Source organism: Aethalodelphis obliquidens, unplaced genomic scaffold (genome assembly GCF_003676395.1).
Source record: "Aethalodelphis obliquidens isolate GAN/ISIS:26980383/991018 unplaced genomic scaffold, ASM367639v1 scaffold9, whole genome shotgun sequence".
Lineage (NCBI taxonomy): Eukaryota > Metazoa > Chordata > Mammalia > Artiodactyla > Delphinidae > Aethalodelphis > Aethalodelphis obliquidens.
Window position 1 is genome coordinate 52,455,828 of NW_020837953.1, and position 15,669 is coordinate 52,471,496.

The 15,669-nt window shown below is 61.4% G+C and overlaps 2 protein-coding genes across 3 annotated transcripts; one reads left to right on the forward strand and one right to left on the reverse strand.

Moving 5' to 3' along the window:
* B3GALT6 (beta-1,3-galactosyltransferase 6) lies at positions 1-2,899 on the reverse strand. The gene is made up of 2 exons (XM_027110591.1): positions 1,204-2,899; positions 1-120 (listed from the first exon to the last, which is right to left on the reverse strand). The coding sequence occupies exon 1, from the start codon at positions 2,855-2,857 to the stop codon at positions 1,883-1,885; it is 975 nt and encodes a 324-aa protein (XP_026966392.1). The 5' UTR covers positions 2,858-2,899; the 3' UTR covers positions 1-120; positions 1,204-1,882.
* A 94-nt stretch (positions 2,900-2,993) lies between these two features.
* SDF4 (stromal cell derived factor 4) lies at positions 2,994-15,602 on the forward strand. 2 transcript variants are annotated; one of them, XM_027110588.1, is made up of 7 exons: positions 2,994-3,117; positions 6,179-6,531; positions 9,286-9,422; positions 9,905-10,018; positions 13,872-14,030; positions 14,234-14,409; positions 15,060-15,602. In XM_027110588.1, the coding sequence occupies exons 2-7, from the start codon at positions 6,227-6,229 to the stop codon at positions 15,234-15,236; spliced, it is 1,068 nt and encodes a 355-aa protein (XP_026966389.1). In that variant the 5' UTR covers positions 2,994-3,117; positions 6,179-6,226; the 3' UTR covers positions 15,237-15,602. The 2 variants fall into 2 exon arrangements, with proteins under 2 accessions (XP_026966389.1, XP_026966391.1); XM_027110590.1 differs by lacking the exons at positions 2,994-3,117; positions 6,179-6,531 and adding an exon at positions 8,691-9,001.
* The last annotated feature ends 67 nt before the right edge of the window (positions 15,603-15,669 follow it).

Consider the following 15,669-nt stretch of genomic DNA (forward strand, 5'->3'; position numbering starts at 1 on the left):
TCCGTGGCATGTGAGATCTTCCCGGACCAGGGCTCGAACCCATGTCCTCTGCATTGGCAGGCGGATTCTAAACCACTGCGCCACCAGGGAAGCCCCTGAGAGTTCTTGATATTCTTCTACCTTTAGACAAAAATAACCAAACCTGTCACTACGGACTGACTGTGCCCCCCAAATCAGACGGAGGCCCCAATGCCCTGGTGCAGTGGCGTCTGGATCAGGGTCAGGGGGCCCATGAGGGGATTAATGCCCTGCTAGGAAGGGACAGCAGAGAGCTCGCCCTGGCTCCCCCACCACAGCACAGCAGGAAGGTGGCCCTCTGCACACCAGAACGAGGGCCTTGACAGAACCCGACCACGCCGGCACCCCGATCACAGGCCCCCAGCCTCCAGAAGCCACAAGAGAGAGCCGTCTGATGTGTAAGCCACCTGGGCCAAGATACCGCTCCTAAAATGCACAGCCTGAGGGCTCGGGAATGGCAGTAAACAGGTGAGTCAGAGACTTGTGCCCTCCTGTTCCTAGTGCCCCAGAGCCTGGGCTGCAGGCAGGTGGCAGCACAGCCCGGACCCAGACAGAAAGTGCAGAGTTCTCACACCCCCAGCCTGAGAAGGGCTCCCCGTTTCCCGGGAGCCACTTTATTTGACTTCTGCAATGACCACAGTGCTCACTTTTCACATTTAACGGGGAAAAGAGGAAGCCCCAACCTTCTGGGGACGTGCAAGGGTGCCACGAACTCCTGCTGTCCCCAAGGGGACATGCCATAGCAAGGCTGTCTCAAGACAGATTTTGGGAAACCTCGTCAATGCTTCCAGAAACACTTGCCCTGGGCGGCCGAGAGGAAGCCTTAAAGAAAAGTGTTTTTAGAGAGAGACAGTGGGGTCGCCTTCCGTGTAAACAGAAGAGAGGTGGATGAGCTCTTCCATGTCTCAACTCTTAAGCAGCAATGCGTCTACAACTCAAGTTGGAAAAACTGATTAACCCACAAATTCCAAGTTCTCGTAGAAAAATCCTCTCTTGAATACCAAAACATATGAGACCCCCCCAACTCTCAACTCAAACGCTTATCTTCGCAAATTCACAAAATTTATAAATAAATAGCAGGCAAGCTCTGAATTACACGTACCACGAATTCACTCCAGACAAACACACAGACCAAAATACCACGAAAGCTGACTCACATAAAACGAAGTTAAACCCTAGACGTACATGTGACAAGGGTTACCAGCAGGAGACGCAAGAGGTGACCTAACCGCATAAAGCAACAGTAACTTCTATAAAAGCTGTTGGGTTGCATCACATGGCGAGTCTCCAAGTGCCAGGGCCCAGCTGACAGCGGCCACAGCCCTCAGCAGGTGCAGGTGGATGGTCAGTACAGTGGAGGCAGGACACGACATTGTCCCCAGCCCTGGGGGGTGGGGCATTTTTCTTTGGGGTCATGTCCTGCAAGGCCTGTCAGCTCCATCCTCTGGCTCCTTGGTGCCGGCCTGGGAGAGGACAGTGTGTGCTCAGGCCCCGCGGGGCTGCCTGCGGACTCGCCCACGTCCAGGCAAAACGCTAAAATCCAGGGACGGGACATTTCTGTCTGACAGGATGCTGGCCGCAGACGCAGAACAAGATGCCCTCGGGTAGGCTGTATGGGTGCTTAGCAGAGCCGGGGCTTAGGAGGTGTCCACTGCTGCCTGGCATCTGGCCCATGGTCACCAGGTAAACTGGGTCCTCTCGAGGGCCGGCCTCATGCTAACGACCAGCCAGAAGCTGTCAGCTTCACCAGTGGAAGGCCGGCGGGCGGCCCCCAGTGACTCGGTCCAGCCTCCACACACCACCACGAGCGGCAGAATGGCTGCGCAGGGTCTGGAGCCGGGCGTCCCAGCCCTGCTCGGGGCGGTCAGGGGATGCCCTCCTTCCTCTGGCAGCACTGCGAGGGTGGCGCCGACCAGTCGTAGACGTAAGACAGGCGCAGCTGCACCTCCCGCTTGCACAGGCGGCCCTCGCGTGCCAGCGTCCGGTGCTTCTCTAGCATGTCCTCCAGGCTCTGCTTGTGCGTCACCAGGTACTGGTTGTTGCAGCCGCGGGACTTGTACTCGGTGTCGAAGCGCGGGTCGTGCTCGCGCTGCACGTCCACCGGCGCCAGCCAAGCGCCCAACGACACGTCCTCGCTGTGCCAGGCGCGCAGGTACTCGCGGCTGAGGCGCAGGTAGCGCACGAGGTCGGCCGAGAGCACGTACCCGCCGCCCAGCGCGTAGGGCAGGTAGTAGTCGCAGAGCTGCCAGGCGGCCTCGCGCCAGCGGCCCCCGGGCCGGACGCGGCCGCGGCCCGAGAAGAAGCCCCAGTAGAGGCGGCGGCGGCGCGCGGGGTCGCGGGCGCGCAGCTCGGCCAGCAGCGCGTCCAGACGCGCGAACGAGTCGTCGTCTGCCTTGAGCACGAACTCGAAGGCCACATGCTCGTCCAGCCAGGCCAGCATGGCCAACACCTTGGCCGTGAGGTTCTCGTACGCATCACGCAGCGCGGGCAGCAGCAGCAGGTCGCCGTGCCGTGCCTGTTCGCGCTCCAGGGCGCGCCGCTCGTCGGCGCCCAACCCGCCGGTGCCCACGGCGAAGCGCGCCCACACGTCCCCGGGGCCGCCGCGCCGCGCCGCCAGCCATGTGCTGCGGACCACGCTGCGCCGCTCGGCCGCCCGCGGCGCGCTAGCCACCAGTACGGCCAGAAAAGCGGCGGCGCGCGCGGGGCCGAAGGGCGCGGGCGCGGCGGGGTCGACGGGCGCCCTGCAGCGCGCCAGGTAGAGCAGCGCAGCGCCGCCCAGCGCCAGGGCGCTCAGGCCCAGCGCCGTTCGGTGCCGCCACGCGCGCCGCAGCAGCTTCATGGCGCGGGGAGCGCCGCGGACCGCGCCGTCGGGCTACGTGGACCCGCGTACGCTCCTCATTGGCCGCCCGGGAGGGCGGTGAGGCCGCTTCCGCCCGGGGGAAAGATGGCGGCGCCGGCATCGGCGCGGGGAGGTCGCACCGCCCTGCGACCCGCCTCTTCCCGGAAGAGTGATGGCCGCGGCCTAAGAGGTGGCCCGTTGGAGGCGTCGCAGGCGCTCGGGTCGCGCTCGGTGGATCCTGGGTGCGGCGAGGGAGGCCGGTGAGTGAGGGTCCCAGGACGTGACAGCCCCTTCCTGGCCCCGGGGCGGCGGGAAGGCGGCGCGCCGCAGGCCGACGGGGCCTCGGGCGGCCGGCATCTGCTGCCGGCCCGGCCCCTCGGATGCCGGAGTCGGGGGTCGGTGGAGCCGGGTCGGCGGCCGCGGCCCCGCCGTTCGGGGGGTGGGGAGGGTCCGAAGTCCGGGTGAGGCCCGGGCCACCCGGCTCGGCCCGGGGCAGTCGTTGCCAACGCCGTGTGCGACTCCTGAAGCCGAGGACGGAGCGTTTAGAAAAAGTGTTTGCGTTTTAACGACGCTGTTCTTCCTAGTTTCACCAGAGCGGGCACCAGGGCTGTCCAGGAGTCCGGGATGGGTCCCCCAGTCAGCGGGGCTGACCCTGCTCTGAAATCTCTTCCCCTGGGGCGGGAAGTGAGCGGCTGACTCCTGTGCTCACCACGGTACAGAAACGTTGTGAATGGAGGGGAGGAAGTGCCCGATCTTCTGATGCCTACACGGTTATTTGGGGGTTACTCTTTGTGCAGAATAGCATGTAAATAACATTCCCTGTACTGCCTATCAAGCAGAATGTGGGATTGACTGCTCTTCCCAGAAAAGTCCAGTCTTTTCGGTGTTTATGGCCACCAGTCAGCAGAGTGGCGTTAAGGCCAGGAGGAAGTTGTCTTGGTTTGCTTGTGGGCTTGGGGAATATATGCATCGTGGCAGAGCAGAAAGGCCTGCTGTGTGGACAGTGTGATGGGTGCTGGGGCGGTGCCCTCAGAGAGGGACAAGTGGAAGTTCCAGTAAATGTGGTTCAGGGGACGGTGACCACGCAGAGAGCACAGCTGGTGGGTTCTCGTGGGTGTGGGGAGGGTGCAGGCCCTCACAGACACGGAAGGAGGGACGTAAGGCGGCCCTTCCGTGAGAGTTGCGCCTCCAAGGAATGAGCCAGCTGAGCTGGGAGAGCAGGATCCCGTCCAGGGGTCCAGATAGCGCCTGGGCCCAGAGGACCTGAAACCGACGGAACGCGTCTCGGGTGATAGTAGAGCGAAGGGTCTTCTGTCTCGGCGCAGAAAAACTTCACTGAGCAGCAGAGTGACAGGTAAGGAAAGAGTTTATTACTGTAGGACGTCTGTGAGAGATACAAGCGGGCAGGCGGGGAGCTCTGCCCTGAGAACTAAGCTACATTTTTATAGCGGAAGGAAAGTGGGCAGGGGAGAAGACCACCTTCTTCCTCATTCTTGAGTAGACGTCACCCTTCCATCACCAGTTCCTCCTCCTTGTCGGGCGGGGGAGTTTTCTTGTCCCTACGCGGTCAAACTGGGACTGTCATGGCGCAGTGGAAATGAGCAGAAAGGCGGTAACACATACTAAAATATGGGAAATCATCTCAGGCTTCAGCGTAGCGCCACCTTGTCCTTATAGTTTTGTTTTTAGCTTGCGCAGAGGAGCGTGTCTTAGGAACCATTAACTTACTGACCTTAGCGGGCAGGATGTGGGTCTCATTCCCCCATTTTATCGTCCCGGGGCATGTCTTGTGCTTATGTTGCGTGGTTTGTTGCTAAGCAAGCCTGCTTGGTTTTGTGGTTAAGCAAACCTGCTTTCTAGAGTGATCATTAACTTACAGGGGTCTCCCACACGTTCTCCTTCATGGATGAGCCCTTAGTGGGATTAACTGTTTAGTCACCTGCTTTGTCCCTTTACCCTGTCCTTGTCAGACCGACTGAGGTGTCCCCGTGCCAGGGGAGGCGTTGGTCAGGAGCGCGCAGGGTACAGAAGAGGCATCAGAGAAGCAAGTGGTGGCGTCTGCCAGCCGGGGAGGGCCTGTGGCCCTGGCCTTGGGCTGCGCTGCCAGCCAGCACAGGTGCCTGCTTGGCCTGATGGAGGGTACCGTGGTTCGAACCCCTTGTGCCTCACCTTGGACACCACCCTGGCCTGGGGGGCTTCCCTCCGCTGCTCCCTGTCAGGCCTGCTGGAGGGGGGCCTCCGCGGCACCTGGGAGGGCCGGCAGGCGTTTGCTGGGTGGACAAGCTCCAAGAGGAACACGTTAAGGGCAAGAAGGTCCTGAGGAGCGCAGTGGGGAAGTGGGGGGGGGGGCCTGGAGGAGGAGCCGTGGGGGCGGGAAGGCAGGCGGCCCGGGGTGGGCAGCAGATGTGGGAGAGGCCGGGTGGCCGAGTGCTGGGTGTGAGCGCCTGTGGCCCTGGGGTCCCTGACGTGGACAGAGGGTGGCCTTGTTCCTTCACCGCCAAGCCCGGGCACGCCCAGGGTCACAGACTTCCTGGGTACTCTGGCCTTCTCGGTGTTCGTGTGTGAACGTGAGCAAGGATGCCTGTGTCTGTGTGTGTGTGAGCACACGTGGGCGTACGTGTGGATGCGTGCCTGTGTATGTGTGTGCATTCGTGTATGTGCATGAGTGCACTTGTGTGTGTGTGCCTGTGTGTGTGTGTACACGCTGCGTTTACGTGTGTACATGTGTGTGCACAAGGGTCGTGGAGGTGGGGAGGGCGAGGGGTGGTGCCCTGCCCGGTGGGTTTGGGCTTCGCTGGCAGCAGGCCCTCACAAAGCCTTGGGGCGGGGAGGCCGAAGCTGAGGCGGGCAGGTGCCTTCGTCAAGGTCCCGGAGCTCGTGAGCGCTGAGCCGGCATCTGGAGAGTGAGTTACGGTGACTCTGGGGCCAGCCTCCAAGGACAGCCGTGCTGGGGGCAGCTCGGTGGGCCTGGAGAAGGGGCAGGGTTAGCGGTGCAGGACGTACCTTGAGGCAGGGCCACCTCATCGTAGTTGGAGGGGGGAGTGGAAGAAGGAGAAAACAGGATGCCCAGCGTAGGTCCTGGAAACCAAGGACTTCTATTTCGTGTTACAAAGTAAACGTCTCTTTAGAGAAGTGTTTGCTGGGGCTCCATCATCTCATGGCTCTGCACCCTCTTCGTGGACCATTAAGTGCTGGCTGGGACCGGGCAGCCTCAGGCTGCTGGCCGCAGGCAGCTGTGCTGGCTGTGGGGCCTCCCGCGTTGCCCTGGGTGGTAGGCGGGCTGTGATCACCACCTCCTCACCTGCCACCCCCCTTCCCCAGCTCCCGGCCATACTCGCAGGCCATCCTGCAGCGCAGACCCCGGCAGCCATGACCTCCAGGCAGGCTCCCCTCTGTGGCCTGGCCCCTCGCTGCCTCTGGCTCCTGGGGGCTGTCCTTCTGATGGACGCATCCGCCCGGCCCGCCAACCACACGTCCGCTCGGGAGAGAGTGGGTAGCAGGGAGGAAAACGAGATCCTGCCTCCGGACCACCTGAACGGGGTGAAGCTAGAGATGGATGGGCACCTCAACAGGGATTTCCACCAGGAGGTCTTCCTGGGCAAGGACACGGACGGCTTTGAACAGGACGCGGAGCCCCGGAGGAGCCGGAGGAAGCTGATGGCCATCTTCTCCAAGTAGGTGCTGCTGGGGCCTGTGGGGGGGCGTGGGGGGCTGGCCTCGGCCTCCCTGTTGGTCCAGTCCTGGCTCTGCGTGGCGCCGAGGTGACGAGGCCCCCCTCGGTGACGTGCTGTGGAGGTGGTGCTGTAACACGAGCTCCTGGGAAGTTGGCAGCGTGGGAGCCGCGAGGCGGCAGCCTTGAGCTGCGCCCTGTGTCCGGCGGGGGCTCAGAGGGTGTGGGGAGGGCTGCGTGGGGCAGAGGCGCCAGCACCCTGCTGCCCGTGGGACTGGTCGCAGTGCCAGTTAGAGGCAGGGCCCGTGGGCACGGAGCTGCTGCCGGGCACGGTCGGCCGTCGGCTCCGCGCTGCCATCAGCGCTCCAGTGAGCGTGTGCGGATGGGGCTGTACTGTTCTGCTGGCCTGGAGCCACGACAGGTTGAGGTGATGGGCGGACAGGGCCCATGGGGCAGGTGGTGGGGAGGGAGAGGGGTTTGGCCCGGGGACACCAGGCGGGCCCGATGGGTCTGCTCTCTGCACGCATTGTGGGTTAGGCGCCCGCAGGCCATGGGCTGGTCCGGGGCTCTGCCTCCGCGCCGGCCTGGCAGGTCTCAGGCTCGGTACTGGCGATACGGTGGCCGCCAGGGTCATGTGCCAGGACGCACGATGGGTGGCTCTTGGTCCCAGAAAGGAGACTGACTCTCTCGTGGGGGGCTGTGCGTGCACACAGGGGTCACGCGGCCGGGGGACCAGCTCTGGCAGCATCCCCGTTGGTGAAGTGGGGGACCAGGGGCGGGGCAGCGGCCCCCTGAGGCGCCTAGCCGGCCGCCTGGCCCCCTGGATGTGCCCTCTTCAGTTTGAGGAACTGATCGTTGTCAGCGGCTGAAGTGACCGAAACCTCGTCCGGCGCCCAGACCTCACTGTCTCGTGAAGCCGGGAAGGAAGCTGTGAGCGGGGCCACAGGGCACGTGGCTTCTTCCAGGGATCAGCAGGGCAGCCGCGTGCACCAGGCCGAGGGGACCCCCGGAGTGGGGAGGAGTGGCGACAGAGCCTCCCTCGCAGCTGCTCTGGGAGTGGGAGTGGGGTTCAGGTGCAGAGAGCAGATCACCGGGAAACGCAGAAAACCGGGCTCCTGGGGCCGTTGCAGCTGCGCGGCTGCATCCGCCCATGTCACGTGTCTTCCTTATACGTCCCGTGTCTAACAGGTTTGTCATCGGGGAGCGTCTAGCCCGTGTTCACCTTCTCAGTCGGACCCCCCCCAGAGCCGTCCCACTTGGAGGTGCCACCGTGGGCCCTGTGGGGCCCCCTGCAGCTGCTGTTGCCTCCCCTGCACCCTGCCCGGGGCAGATCAAACACGTAGCCTCAAGACCTAGGTTGCGTAGCACCTCTCAAGTGAGGTTTTTATTCTGGAGTGGTTTTAGGTTAACAGAAAGATGCAGACCGAGGCACACTTGTGGAAACTGAGACACTACGGTGCTCTGTTACTGTTCCCCGCGCTCCAGGCTGCAGGTCACGCGCTGCCCCAGGGTCCTCGTTCTGCCCGGGGTCCCATCTGGGAGGCTACTTTTTCGTGACCTTGACAGTTTTGGGGAGGACCACTCAGGTGTTTTGTAGCGTGTCCCTGATTTGGGCTTTGTCTGCTGTGTTTTCTTCTGGTTAGACAGGGGTTGTGGTTTATGGAAAGAAGACCCCAGAGGTGAGGTGGCGCTCTCGTGACATCACATCAGGGCACCTGACGTCCGCACGACATCACGGGGGCTGTCGGCCTGGTCACCTGTCTCAGGGGGGATCTGCCAAGGAGTGTCACTCCTTGTCCTGTCCTCCCGTCTCTCTGGCAGCCACTCAGAGGGGCAGCCCACCCTCCCGGGGGTGGGAGCGAAGCTCTGGGGAAGACCCACCGTGTGGTCTGGACTCCCGTAAGGAGGATGGACGCGTGGGTGTCGTCTGCACTTTGGTGGGGACGCAGCTCCGCGCTGTCGGTTTGGCTGCCCACCTCGTTCCAGCCTTGGCCGCCAGGACCTTGTCGTTGCCCATCCCTCCCACCCCCCGCCCCTTGTGAGCGCTTCCTTCCTTTCTTGCACTGCCAGCCACGCCAGCTTCCCTTCATCTTGTTGTGTTCCCACCTCAGCCCTAGAATCACCCAGTTCTCTGGGGAGCGCTGGTTTGTTTCATGGGAGAGTGGGATTTAGAAACGAGGACCTGGCAGCGGGTGTGGGCGTTGCTGCTGGGGTGTCCTTGCCTGTAGTCCTTTCCTATGTGTGTGTGTGCCAGCCCGTGCATACACATGTGTTCTGACCCATGTCCACTGGTGTGCACTAGCCATGCACACACCCACATATGCACGTGAGTGTGTGCAGAGTGTACAGCTGCCGGCACACTTGCACCTACAGCTGTTTCTTTGTCTCGCTGGCTGTGTTTGTGCGAGTAGACACGACTGTGCTCCAGTGTCTGAGCTCCAGCCCTCTTACCAGGGACTCCTCGTGAGTCCCAGGTGTGTGGGTCTGTGGACCCCGTCCTGCGGTAGGGGGGAGACTTGTTCCCCTCGCTGTGGTCCCGAAACGGATGGGGTAGTGACACTGCCCAGCGTCCTCCCTGATTCCCCCACTGTGTCCCCCACATCCCCCCGACTTCTCCTGCGTCACCGTTGGGTGGGATGTGTTGCTGTTCGTGGTGGTTTTGTGGCTGCCTGCAGAACGCCTGTGGCCATCCTTCTGTCCGTACACCCGTCTGTCGGGGTGCTGGAAGCCTCGCCTGACACGTCTCGTGGGCCTGCAGGGTGGATTTGAACACCGACAGAAGGATCAGTGCCAAGGAGATGCAGCGCTGGATCATGGAGAAGACGGCCGAGCACTTCCAGGAGGCCATCGCGGAGAGCAAGGCGCACTTCCGAGCCGTGGACCCCGACGGTGACGGTACGGCCAACCTCGCCCTGACCCTGGTGGCCTGAGGCTGCTGGCGGAGGGCGGTGCCTGGAGGTGTGTGCGGGGGCGGGGCTCCAGGCCGAGGGCCCAGGAACGAGGAGGTGAGAGGCAGGAGGGGTCTGCAGGTGCTGCCAGGGAGACAGATGCCAGCTTGCCGTGCAGGCGGGGACCACGGGGCTAAGCTCTGTCGTGAAGCTTGGAGCCGTGTTTTGCTGCCCCTGCCTCTACAGATGCCCTTAGCACCAGGATTTTGGATTGATGGCTTAAAGTAACTAGATACATCTTTTTAAAACGTTCAGTGTTGGGACGCCCCTGGCGGTCCAGTGGTTAAGACTCCTCACTTCCAATGCAAGGGGCTTGGGTTCGATCCCTGGTCGGGGAACTAAGATCCCACGTGCCCCACAGCGCGGGCAAAAAAAAAAAAAAAAAGCGTTCGTTGTTAAACCTTCTAACAAGCTGTCTTGCTCTTTCAGGCCATGTGTCATGGGATGAGTACAAGGTGAAGTTTTTGGCAAGCAAAGGCCATGATGAGAGAGAAGTTGCTGATAAGATAAAGAATAAGTGGGACCTGAACATCGACGAAGAGAGTAAGGGCTCGGCCTCCCGTGGCCAGCGTGGCGTGCGTGACAGCACAGATGCCAGGAGGGAAGGGGGCGAGGCGGGTGTGGCCACAGCCGGGTGCTCCCACGGGGCCGCTAGGCAGAGCCCCCAGGATCCCCCAGGTGCCTTGGGTGGGTAGGTGCAGCCGGCGGCCTCAGGTGGGCTTGAGCTCCGGGGAGGAGGTGGCGGAAGCACCGGAAGCGGGTCTCGGCTGGGACAGGTCCTCAGTGCCAGATGAGGTCCGACCCCGGGAGTCGGCAAGGCCGGGGGGGCTCCTGCCTGCGGTGCCTGGAGGCCGCAGTCCCAGCCGGCTCTCCCCTTAGCTTTTCAGAGACGTTCCTTTAAAAACCCGTCTCCCTGGTACAAAATTTGACGCCTTTTAGCTGAGTTCTGAAGCACCACTGAAGAGTTCTCGTGACCTTCACTGGTTACTGTCTCCAGCTCTGTGCCATCCCGTCCCTCCCGGGGGTTCGTTCGCAGCCGGGTGTTGAGTTCAGCTTGTTGGGGGCTTTGTCAGAGCGCCATGTGCTTCCTGTGTTCTCCTGTTCGGTCTCTACTGGGCAGGTCGTCCCTGCCATTGTCATCCAGTGTGTCGTTTTCTCTTGATGGACACGTGAGTGCCGGATTTTTACTGGGACGTCTCTGTGCCTGTGATGCTACCCTGTTTGTCTCACGTGCACCTGGCCGTCAGGGTTGCGTCATGGCCTCCTGCTGGTGTCTGTGGCCCTTCCCGCGTCTGCTTTGTGACGGCTGGCGCTGTGTTCTTTGGTCCAGGGATGTTCGTTACTGTTATGTGTGTAGACGTGCTGTGGGCGCCACGGTTCTCTGTCAGGGTTGGTGTTTTTGGCACTGGACTCTCGTCTGCCATCAGGTTGCAATCTGCGCCTTGTTTCTGTGTGTGCTCTTTAGGTTTTAGTTCCGAATTTCGCTTGTTCCCTGCTGTGGTGCAGGGAAGCCATTGGCTTCTGTATGGCAGTCTTCCCTCCTGTAGCCTTGCTGTGCTTGCTGAGTGGCTCCAGGAGTTTCTTGTCGATTCTTTTGGGTTTTCTACGTAGGCGATCGTGACATCGTTGAACAAAAACGGTTTATTTCCTCTTCCCAATCAGTGTCTCTTTTATTCCTTTTCTTGTCTTAGTGCAGCAGCTGGACTTTCCGTGCGATGTTGAAGAGCAGTGGTGAGAAGGGCCATCCTTGCTTTCATCTGAGTTTGGTGGAAAAGCTTCGGCTTTCTCGCCACTATGATCTTAGCCGTGGGTTTTTAGTGGATATTCTATATCAAGGGGACGAGTCCCCTCTGTTCCTAGCGTGCTGAGAGTTTTCGTCATGAATGGGTGTTGGATTTTGTCAGATGCTTTTTTGCATCTATTGATACGACCACGTGATTTCTTTTCATTAGCCTGTTGATGTGAATATCAGTTGAATTTCAGATGTTGAACCAACCTTGCCTATGTGGGATAAATCCCACTTGGTTGTAACGTGTAATTGTTTTTGTATGTTGTTGGATTTGATCTGCTAATGTATATATATGTTTTTTTTTGTTTTTTTTGTTGTGGTGGTGGTGGTGGTGGTGGTGGTGGTGGTGGTACGCGGGCCTCTCACTGCTGTGGCCTCTCCCGTTGTGGAGCACAGGCTCCAGACGCGCAGGCTCAGCGGCCAGGACACGAACCCGCGTCCCCTGCATCGGCAGGCGGACTCTCAACCACTGCGCAGCCAGGGAAGCCCCTGCTAATGTTCTGTTGAATGTTTTTGTGTCTATGTTCACGCGAGACGTCAGTCTGTAGTTTTCTTGTGTCCTTTCTGCTTTTAGTGTTAGGACTCAGAGGATGAGTTAGGAAGTGTTCACTCTGTCTCTCTCCTCTGGAAGAGATTGTGGAGATTGGTATGGCCTCCTTCCCACACGTTTGGTAGAATTCACCTGTGAACCGCCCTTGAGACTTGGTTTTTCCAAAGCGTTTTGTTTTTTATGGGCTACGTAGAGGTTGGCTTTATATCGTGAGCCAGCCTGAATTTCTTGGTAATAGATGGGTTAAGCTCGTTTCTGTTTCTATTGATATTTCTTTTGTTCCTTTCATCTTTTCCTCTGCTAGTGTGGGATTTAGAGAGCCCACTTTCCTTTCCTCAGCAGTCACATGACCCTATCTGGTGGCCTGCCAGGTGTGCCCATGGGGGCTGCCCACTGTGGCCAGGGGTTTTGTGTCTTACAGCTTTACTTTTTTCTTCTCAGTCCATCGTTGACCGTCTAAGTCAAGACCATTTTACTCTGTTCTGGGCAGTATAGAGGCCTCCTTCCTAGTTTGTGTGGTGTCACCCAGGATTTTGGTTCTGCTGGGTTTTATTTATTTAGTTTATTATTTTTGGCTGCGTTGGGTCTTCATTGCTGCGCACGGGCTTTCTCTAGTTGCCGCGAGTGGGGGCTACTCTTCGTTGTGGCGCGCGGGCTTCCCATTGCAGTGGCTGCTCTTGTTGCGGAGCACGGGCTCTAGGCGCGCGGCTTCAGTAGTTGTGGCACGTGCGCTCAGTAGTTGTGGCTCGCGGGCTCTAGACCGTCCCCCGAATGTGCCCTTTAGAGGCGTCGGGGCCTGTCCTCCTGCCAGCACTGGGCATTTAGCACTGGCTTCTGGGCAGCTGCTGGCCGTCTGCCTGCTTGTCTGTCCTCAGCGCCCTTTCCCTTGGGGGTGTGGGGTCAGGACGTGTTCTTCCTGGATCTAGAGCTCATGGTATCTCCATCCGCCCAGCCCTCACCTCACTCCCGTGTGTTCATGAGTCTGGGGGGGGAGCAGCTCTGGGGGATCAGAAATGAAAAGCGGCTGTCGAGGGTCCCAGAGGAGGGAGAGCGTGGGGGGGGCTGAGCTCACGTGGCCCCCCGGGGCCGCCGTCCCCTGTGCTGCAGACGGGGTCCCTCCAGGCCGCCTCCAGCTTCTGGTGCTGCCAGCGTCCCTGCTTGTGGCCACTGCTCTCCAATCTCATCTCCTCTTACACAAGGACACCGGGGCTTAGGGCCCACCTGAATCCCAGGTGGTGTCGTCTCAAGAACCTTTACTAATTTCACTTGCCAAGACCTTTTTCCCAGATCAGGTCGCGTTCGCAGGCTCTGGGTAGACACGGCAAGGCAAGCCCGTGCCCGTCCCACCACTCCTGTCCCTGTGGCCGGGCAGGTAGGCAGTGGGCGATCCTGTAGTTGCCACGGCTCTTCTGTCCTTCTGTCAGAAGGCACGAGGTGTGAGGCCACAGGCGTTGTGTGGGGTTCTCCCCGTCGCGACCGGGCCGGGCCCGGCGTCCCTGTTCCCAGCCGGAAGCTGGAGTTGGGCCCCGGGTGAGGGTGCGGATGCGCCGGCTTCTCCCCGCTCCCTGGCTGGACACCCAGCCCGTCACCGACCACCGGCCCCAGGGCCCCTCGCCGGGCCTTCCCACAGTGGCAGGGGTAGCAGGGATCGCACAGGGGACGTGTGAGTCATACCTGGAAACTGAGTTTTCCCTCAGAGCCCTGCCTGGGACAGTGCACGGGCGGAGACGGAAGGGAAGCAAGTTGTGCCTTTGTTCCCACAGAGCCGGCGGCCCGCTTCCCGGGAACGAGCGGGGGCGGGGCTGTGTCTAAGGGGGTCTGTGTCCGGGGTGGGGGGGGTCTGTTTCGGTTGAGGGTCTGCACCTGCATCTTGGGGCGTCTGTGTGTCTGCGCCCCAGGGGGCTGAGGACCCCTCCGAGGGCCAGGCCCTTGGCCCCGCGTGCCACCACATCCTGAGCTGGCCCCCCCTGCACTCGGGCTGCGTGTCTCGGAACTTTCTGGATGCGTGCAGGGGTCCCGTGTGCGTGGGTCCTCACGGATGCGCCTCTCTCTCTCAGCACAGGAAGTCCTGGAGAACCTCAAAGACCGCTGGTATCAGGCGGACAACCCGCCCCCGGACCTGCTGCTGACGGAGAGCGAGTTCCTGTCGTTCCTGCACCCCGAGCACAGCCGCGGCATGCTGCAGTTCATGGTCAAGGAGATCATCCGGGACCTGGGTGAGGCCCAGCCGCGGAGGTCAGCACGGGCCGGTCCTGGGCTGGGTGGCCTGCGGGGGCTGTACGGCCGCTGTTTGGGGTCAGGCCGAAACCACACAAACTGAAAACCTGGCAGCAAAGCCCCGTCAGTTGAGTTTTCTCCGGAGTGGCCTCAGTGGTCCCGCGCCCGCTGGAGTCTTGACGTCTGCCCCCGTGTCCCGCAGACCAGGATGGTGACAAGAAGCTCTCGCTGTCCGAGTTCATCTCTCTGCCCGTGGGCACCGTGGAGAACCAGCAGGGCCAGGACGTGGACGACGGCTGGGTGCGAGACAGGAAGAGAGAGTTCGAGGAGCTGATCGATGCCAACCGCGACGGGATCGTGACCGCGGCGGAGCTGGAGGTGGGTGTGGGGCCCGCTGCTCTGGGCAGTGGGGTCGGCCTGGCCGGACGCTGGGGCGGGAAGGCTGCGCGCCGCTGGACCCGCTTCCTGCCTCGGGAGTGTCTTCACTGGTGTCGCGTGTAGGTGCTGCGTGGGGCTTGTTTTTCCCCATTGCTGCATGAGTCATTTCATTTTAGCCGGAGCTCTCTGATCCCTGCTGATAGCGGCGGGACCCCCGGTTCAGGAGCTTCTTCCCCTCAGCACCGCCGCCCCGGCGGCCAAGCCGGTCCGTGTGTGTGTGCCCCGCTCCAGGGCCAGCCTTCCCCCTGTCCTGCCCTTCCGTGGGCGTGGAGCTACCCATGCCGGTGCAGGCTGCCTGTCCCTGAGCCACTTCCGGCCTGGCACCCACCTTCCAGAACGTTCTAGAACATTCCCACCTCCCTGCCCCGCAGCTTCTGTCCCACTAGCTCACGGAGTATTTCCAGCAAGACCTCACCTCCTGGAGCTGGTTGTGGTGTCACAGCCCCGCTGAGGCAGGGGTGCCAGCCTGCATGGGACGTCCTCTGGGCGGGGGGTCTCGGCTGCGTGGCCGGATGCGGGCTGAACGTGAGGAGATGCCTCTGGCCTGGGGCGGCATGGGCTGTGGCGGGGCTGAGCCGGGGCCCTTGCAGGACTACATGGACCCCATGAACGAGTTCAGCGCCCTCAACGAGGCCAAGCAGATGATCGCCGTTGCCGACGAGAACCAGAACCACTGCCTGGAGCCCGAGGAGGTGCTCAAGTACAGCGAGTTCTTCACAGGCAGCAAGCTGGTGGACTACGCCCGCAGCGTGCACGAGGAGTTCTGAGCCGCCGCCGCCGCGCCCACCCCTCCCCCACCCCGCCCCGTCCCGTCCCTCCTGCGGCGCCTCGATTCCCGCGATTCCCGCGTACCCACTGCTTCTCGCTTCCGAGAACTGGAGCCCTTCTGCCAGAGGCACCGGCCACATCAGGGCCTGCGGGCTGGCCACACCGTGGGAAATACGCAGCTCCCGCCGTTTCCTTGAAAACTGAAAGATGAAGGCTTTGCTGGAAACCAGCAGCCGGCGGCTGGGGGGTCGGGAAGGGGCCGTGAGAGCCGCCGGCCCTGTGGCGTTCAGTCTCCGAGGAAACGCTAATACTGGTGACAGGAATCACATTAATTTACTTTGAAATATAGTTTCCTTTTTCTCCCAGCTTCATTTTTTTGGTGGGGAAAAAAACACGTAGACGACTTCGGATGTCTGTGGCCAGGCAGCTTCC